This window comes from Gouania willdenowi, unplaced genomic scaffold (assembly GCF_900634775.1).
Source record: "Gouania willdenowi unplaced genomic scaffold, fGouWil2.1 scaffold_350_arrow_ctg1, whole genome shotgun sequence".
In the NCBI taxonomy this organism is placed as follows: domain Eukaryota; kingdom Metazoa; phylum Chordata; class Actinopteri; order Blenniiformes; family Gobiesocidae; genus Gouania; species Gouania willdenowi.
This window is the reverse complement of record NW_021145113.1, coordinates 34,163-41,631: the sequence shown is the minus strand read 5'-3', so window position 1 is coordinate 41,631 and position 7,469 is coordinate 34,163. Positions and strand designations below refer to the sequence as shown.

The window sequence follows — 7,469 nt, the reverse complement described above, 5'->3', positions numbered from 1 at the left end:
AAAATAATGGTTACGTAGGAGGTCACATGAATACAGCAAACATTAAATTACTACTTAAACCAGACAAAAACCTCATGTTACCCTCAAGTTACCGTCCCATCTCGCTTATTAACACAGACATAAAAATTATTTCCAAAGCACTCACTTCCAGGTTAGAGAAAGTAGTACAGTCAATTAAAAATAGACACTTTACAGAAAATGTTAGAAGACTGTTTAATTTGATCAACATGGCACAGAACTCTAAAAAGAAAACAATAATCTTGCCACTTGACGCAGAAAAAGCATTCGATAGAGTCAACTGGTCATTCCTCCTTGCTGTCCTTGGCATATTTGGCTTTGGAGAATCATTCATACAATGGATCTCCACCCTATACTCTAAACCTAAGGCCTCAGTAACCACAAACAAAATGACATCTCAAAGCTTCACACTGCAGAGGGGAACCAGACAAGGTTGCCCACTCTCACCTTTGCTTTTTGCAATATTCGTTGAACCTCTCGCAGCAGCTGTTCGTCAGAACTCTGTTATTAAAGGAATCCACTCATCCATCTCAGAACACAAAATTAATCTTTATGCAGATTATATTTTACTCTATTTGGAAGTACCCCATCCTCATTAGAAGGAGTATTTAAACTAATAAACAGCTTCTCTAAAATATCAGATTATTCCATTAACTGGTCAAAATCGTCAATCCTCCCTTTTAACAAAAAATTCATGTAATCCATTAAGCCAAAACCCACAATACCCCTCCCCCACAAACACAATTAAATATCTAAGCTTAAATATATCACAAAACTTAAATGAATTAATTTAACTGAACCTGGATCCGCTGCTGGATAAAGTCACAAATGATCTGCAAAGATGGCCGCCGCCTGTGCTACTGAGTAGTGGCACTGGGGCGACATTCCCACCTCAAGTTACCCTACCAATCCCTCCAATGTTAATCACACCTCAACACACCACCCCCCAGAGGGTGCTACCACCACTTCCACCCTCCGGAGCTATTGCACCACACACCCATATATACACAAAGGTTGGATGGGGAGCACCGCTCCCCTCCATCCCCTTTCTTTTAATTGCACCTCATACATTTACTAAACACACACATTCACACAGGGGATTGGGAAGTTCCTCTCGCTTGGGGAATGGAGAGGCACCATAACAGGAAGGTGGGTAGGATCACATATTTGGGCCTGTCGGGTGGCGGCCCGGCTCCTCTGTTGATGGATGGGTACAAATACATCAGGATGGTGCAATCGGGTATAGCGGGGCGGTGGGTCTTGGGAGGCGTGTTGCTGGGGGCTCTATTTGGAGGGTCTCTTCGAGCAGTGTCGGCCCGGCAAGGCGTGGGGGGGCCTCTTCCCTTTGGGTGTGGCCTGGTTGCCTTGGGGGCTGTCCTCGGTGTGTGCTGGCCCTGGGCGGCCTGCCTCGCTGGTGTGGGGAGTGGGCGCACTGGGGGGTGCTGGCATCTGTAGCGGGGTTGGGGCGGGTTGATTGGCGTTTCGAAATGAGGGCCCAGCGAGCTTGGCCGGCTGGCTTGGTGGGGTGGATGTTGGTGGGGGGCCTTGGGGTTGGGGGTTGGGGTCGGTGGCGGGGTGCGTTGGGTCTTCGGTTCCTTGGTGCTTTCTCGGATGTGTGTGTGGTGGGCGGTTGCTGCCTCTCGGCTTGGGGTCTCAGGGGCGTCTGGAGGGCTGCTCATCCATGAGGGGGTTGTCTGGGCTCCCTGGCCCCCACTCTTTCTGCTAGCCTGGCTGCATTTTCGGGTCCAGGGCAGCGCTTGGGTTTGCAGTAGTGGTTCTTGCACATACGTGGGTCTACGATGCATTGGCATGTCTTAGACTGTGGGATAAAACTCATAGTGGGCTTAACTTTAGACACGTTGATCCTAAATATCTGTATTACCACTCACTCCTTCCCTTTGTCCACAGCCACCACCATTATACCTAAGCTCAATAAGCACAATATACACAACTACAACTTCACATCTCACTCTCACTTTAAAATAATCAACTCTTCCCCACACTTTACATTTACTACTTTGAATCTCTCCTCCCTGCTCCCTTCCCCCCACCACCTCCCCCCCACATCCTCACCCAATAAAGTATTTCTTACCCTTCCTTAGGGAGGACAGGTGATGGTCACAATTATGCAATAAAATAAATTAATTTATTTAATTGCAATAACAAAACATGTATTGCTGTCTTAAACAGATACGATTGCACTTCTTGTAGTTTGACCTTTGACAGCCTGTGGTTTTATCATAGACTGGTATTAATTTATACAATTGCAATGTTTTAATTTTAGTGGTTATTAACATTCAGAGCTAGAAATGCAATGATTTATTTCAGTTTTCAGTCAATAATTCACATTTTGGTTCATTACTCATTTTTTGACTTGATAACTTGTGTCAGAGAAAATATTAAAATATAATTTCATAAGATATATTTATATTTCTGTCTAAACACAATCCTCACTGATTGGTTCCATCTCCTCTGAACTTCTCTCTCATTCCTTCATCAGCTCCTCATAGTTCTCCATCAGCCTCTCCTCACTCCTCACTACCTTCTTATCTCTGTCCTTCATCCCTCTAACCTGTCCCAGTCCTCCTCCTTTAGTGTCCCACCTCTCACACCTTCATCACATTCCTCTAATACAGCTCTCTGTCACACATGTGATGGGGATTGATGTGAACATGTGATGAGCTGCTGTGATGTGTCTCACCTCAGAGTGTTCAGTGTCTGAGAGAGCAGCTTCACTGCTGAGTCTCCTGGATGGTTGTAGCTCAGGTCCAGCTCTCTCACACTGGAGGAGTTGGAGCTCAAAGCTGCTGCCAGAGAAGCCCCGCCCACCTCTGTGATGACACAACCTGACAGACTGGAATCAGAAAAACATCCACAACTCAGGAAACAAGTGAGGAGACGAGGAACAGGACAATGTTGATAAAACATATGATCCCACTGACCTGAGAAAGTCCAGTTTACAGTGAGGACTCTTCAGTCCGTCACACAGCAGCTTCACTCCTGAATCCTGCAGATCATTGTTACTCAGGTCCAGATGTTTCACACTGGAGGACTGAGAGCTGAGGACTGAGGACAGAGCTGCACAACTTCTCTCTGAGAGACGACAGGAACTCAACCTGATGAAGAATCAGAGAAACCTTACAGATGTTTGTCTGTGAGAGAATTAAAGACATGTTCTTCTAAAGTCACATACTTAACTTTCTTGGAGGCTTTGATCACTGGGAGCAGCTTCAGAAAAGCTTCCTCTGAAGGAGAGAATCTCTTCAGGTCAAAGACATCCAGATGTTCTTGTGATGACAGTAAGATGAAGACCAGAGCTGACCACTGAGCAGGAGACAGTTTCTCTGTGGAGAGACGTCCTGATCTCATGGACTGTTGGATCTGCTCCAGCAGAGATTGATCATTCACTTCATTCAGACAGTGGAACAGGTTGATGCTTCTCTCTGTGGACAAACTCTCACTCAGCTTCTTCTTGATGTATTCAACTGTTCTCTGATTGGTTTGTGAGTCACTTCCTGTCTGTGTCAGCAGGCCTTGTAGGAGCCTCTGATTGGTCGGCAGTGAAAGACCCAGCAGGAAGCGGAGGAACAAGTCCAAGTGTCCATTTGGACTCCATAAGGCCTCGTCCACAGCACTCTGATGGAGAAGGTTAAAGTCAGGCTGACCTCCACTATGGGGAAGGTTCAGTGGTTTATGTTCCAGCAGGTTGACTTTAGAGCTGATGAAGGTCTGATGGACATGAAGAGCAGCCAGAAACTCCTGAAGGCTCAGGTGGATGAAGGTGAACACCTTGTCCTGGTACAAGCTGCTCTCCTCTCTGAAGACCTGTGTGAACACTCCTGAGCACACTGAGGCTGCTCTGAGGTCCATGCCACACTCTGTCAGGTCACTCTCATAGAAGATCAGGTTTCCTTTCTGCAGCTGCTCAAAAGCCAGTTTTCCCAGAGACTCCATCATCTCCCTGCTCTGTGGACTCCAGTGTTGATCTGTGGCAGCTCCTCCATCAAACTTCACCATCTTGACTTTGTTCTGAAGGACCACATAGTGGCTGTAGATCTGAGTCAGAGTCCTGGGCAGCTCTCCCTTCTCTCTGCTCTTCAACACGTCCTCCAGAACTGTAGCAGTGATCCAGCAGAAGAGCGGGATGTGGCACATGATGTGGAGACTACGCCACGTCCTAATGTGGGAAATGATCCTGCTGACCTGCTCCTCATCTGTGGACCTCCTCCTGAAGTACTCCTCCTTCTGAGGGTCAGTGAACCCTCTGACCTCTGTCACCATGTCCACACACTCAGGAGGGATCTGATTGGCTGCTGCAGGCCGTGTGGTTATCCAGAGGCGAGCTGATGGAAGCAGTTCTCCTCTGATGAGGTTTATCAGCAGAACCTCCACTGAGGTGGACTCTGAGACATCAGTCAGGGTCTGAGTGCTGCGGAAGTCCAGAGGGAGTCGACACTCATCCAGACCATCCAAGATGAACAAAACCAGGAAGTCCTGGAAGCTGCAGATTCCTGCTTCTTTGCTTCCAGAGAAGAAGTGATCAACAAGTCCCACCAAGCTGAAGCTCCTCCCCCTCAGCACGTTCAGCTCTCTGAAGGTCAGTGGGAATGTGAAGTGGACCTCCTGCTGTGCTTTGTCTTCAGCCCAGTCTACAGTGAACTTGTGTGTTAAGAGTGTTTTCCCAATGCCAGCCACGCCCTTTGTCATCACTATCCTGATTGGTCGAGGTGTTCCAGGAGGGGCTTTAAAGAGCTCTTCTAGTGTGATGGCTCTTTCTGCTGTGTCTGATCTCCTGGATGCTGTTTCTATCTGTATGACCTCATGTTCCTGGTTGACCTCTCCACCCCCTCCCTCTGTGATGTAGAGCTCTGTGTAGATCTCCTTCAGGAGGGTGGGACTTCCTGCTTTAGCCACACCCTCAGACACACACTGGAACTTCTTCTTCAGCTTGGACTTCAGCTCACGTTTGTATTGAGGAGCCTTTGTTCCTGAATGAAAACAAACTTAATGTTAGAGTGGAGAAGTCAGAGCAGGTTTGAATATTTATTTATTTATTTATTTATTTATTTATTTATTTATTTATTTATTAATTTATTTATTTATTTATTTATTTATTTATTTATTTATTTATTTATTTATTTATTCATTTATTTATTCAGTTCATTTCCGACATGGTTGCAATCACAGAAATTCATTTTGGAGATCAAAGTGTGTGATGTTCTCAGTCTGGATGGTTCCTCAGATTAAATGTGACTGATTGAATCATGCTTTGAAAAAGAAAAGCCAGCTTTGTGTCCTTCATGTGATTTTCCTCACAGTGAAGATGTTCACATGCTCTTACTGCTCTGCAGACGCTCAGCCAGCTCCTCCTGCTTCATCCTCTTCAGGAAATACAGTGTGATCTTCAGAAAGGCCTCCCTGCTCCTCCTCTGCTCCTCATCTTCACCCTCCATCTGACTCTCTGAGCACTCTGGATCATCTCCATCTACAATCTTCTGCATGTGTTTGAGTTCAGCTTTAACAAAGCTGATGATGTTGTCCTCCAGCAGCTGGAACACAAACACATTAAAGGTGATGAGTGAAGGTCTGCTCCAATCATCTGTTTGTGTGTGTGTGTGTGTGTGTGTGTGTGTGTGTGTGTGTGTGTGTGTGTGTGTGTGTGTGTGTGTGTGTGTGTGGGTTTAGTGTCTTTGTAGACGTACACACCGTAAAGATGGAGTCAGGCTCAGCTCCAGAGGAACCATCCACACCCTCCAAGCTGCTGTGGAGAAGACACAGACACTCAGACATGCTGAGGAGCAGCTGGAGGAAAGCACAGGAAGCTCTGCTAACATCATGTGAACATCAGTAACAGTGGGTGATGTCCTGCAGAGCCACAGTGCAGTGAGTGTGGAGCAGCCTTTGGAGCTCAGCTCACGTGTGGAACATCTCAGCATGTTTCCACTGAACAGGAGAACAAGTCTGTTGGACTGAGGCTTTATTTGTTTTCAATCCTTCATAAATCTGAAGATCACACACTGTCTAAGACTCACCTACACACTGGAGACCATTCCTACAAAGCCTTTTCTCTTTCACCTTCCACTGTTTGCTGAGATTTACATCAACACCACTTCAATAACAAACATAGTCCATCAAAATTGATTTTTTTTTTTTTTTATTGGGGGTGCTTACCACTCTCAATGGGCCACTTTTCTCTCTGGCTTTTAACACACCACACTAAATAGGACAAACATTTAAAACACAATATAAATACAAAAATAATAAATAATTATGAAAACACCATACACATATAAAACTAATTAACTAAGGCTCCTGCGGTGAGGGCGGTCCAGGTGAACCAATTTCTTCCAAAGCTGGCAGTCCCGTACCAGCAGATCTGCATCCTCCACAACAAGTCTGTGTTGTCTGAGATCGCCTGCTATGATGTTGACCCATTGTGGGCGGGGCTTGCCTCCTGGTTGTCTCCAACCTGCTGCCCTTGGGTCAAACTGGAGAATGGCTTTCGTCAGATGGTCAGGAGGTAGGTGAAGGACATGGCCAAACCACCATGTGTGTCACTGTGCAGCCGAAGCAAGATGCTCTTGGTTGACATGTGTGGGCTCTTAGCCCTTCATTAGAATAAAAATAAACAAATAAATACTTGAAATTGTTTAAACTGTGAACCCTGATTCTATAATCTATGAAAGTTTAACTTTTTGAATGAAATTTTAGAAATCAAACAACTTTTTCATGATATTCAATTTTTTTTTAATAAAGGGTCTGTATAAGAGGGTGTGCACACTTTAACAACCTCATTCTCTCAGTTTTTTTTTTTGATTTTTACTTCATCTCCCTGAAACGTTTCAGTTTGTTTTTCAATTGCATTGTACAGGTTCTAGGTCACATTAAAGGTGGAAAATACTGTGAAATTATTTATTTATATTGTCCCTCCTCTGCTTACTCTCCATAATCGTTTTGAAGCCCTCTTATACAAAAATGGAGACAAACTCAGTCCAATTGAGTGACTGAAACAACCACCAGGAAAACGCCTCCACCACTACAGGGACTGAATTCCCATCAGTCCAAATCCTCTGTAGCCTGTCTAAAACTTCTCAGAGCAGCAGTACAGAGACACTCTTGTTCCACGTACAGCCCTACAGACATCGACAAACACCGCTTCCACGCCGGCCGACCCCGACGACGGAGGGTCCCCAGCAGCCATCAGTGACCCTCTCACCATCAGACGTTCCTGGTCAGTGTAACAGGTCCACACACATTCCTAGTCACTCATTATTGGTGATTCAATAACTAGGAACACCAGATTATTTAATGTCATCACACACTGTATTCCAGGTGCTACAGTTCACACTATCTGAGACAAACTGAACCAAATGTTACCCACGCTGCCAGCAACTGTTACTAAAATAGTGTTACATGTAGAAACAAACAACGTGAATCAATGTGAACCATGA

The 7,469-nt window shown here is 45.4% G+C and overlaps 2 protein-coding genes across 2 annotated transcripts; both read right to left on the bottom strand.

Annotated features, from left to right (window-relative positions):
• Nucleotides 1–1,106: 1,106 nt before the first annotated feature.
• LOC114459811 (extensin-like) lies at nucleotides 1,107–2,743 on the bottom strand. The gene is made up of 2 exons (XM_028441958.1): nucleotides 2,720–2,743; nucleotides 1,107–1,837 (listed from the first exon to the last, which is right to left on the bottom strand). Exon 2 carries the CDS (start codon nucleotides 1,827–1,829, stop codon nucleotides 1,107–1,109), a length of 723 nt encoding a protein of 240 aa, XP_028297759.1. The 5' UTR covers nucleotides 1,830–1,837; nucleotides 2,720–2,743.
• Nucleotides 2,744–2,775: 32 nt separating this feature from the next.
• LOC114459810 (protein NLRC3-like) lies at nucleotides 2,776–5,585 on the bottom strand (the record flags this gene model as incomplete). Its single annotated transcript, XM_028441957.1, has 4 exons — nucleotides 2,776–2,872; nucleotides 2,961–3,134; nucleotides 3,212–5,006; nucleotides 5,360–5,585. Coding segments are annotated over 4 exons (2,292 nt in total), but the record flags the coding sequence as incomplete, so codon positions are not given.
• Nucleotides 5,586–7,469: the final 1,884 nt, after the last annotated feature.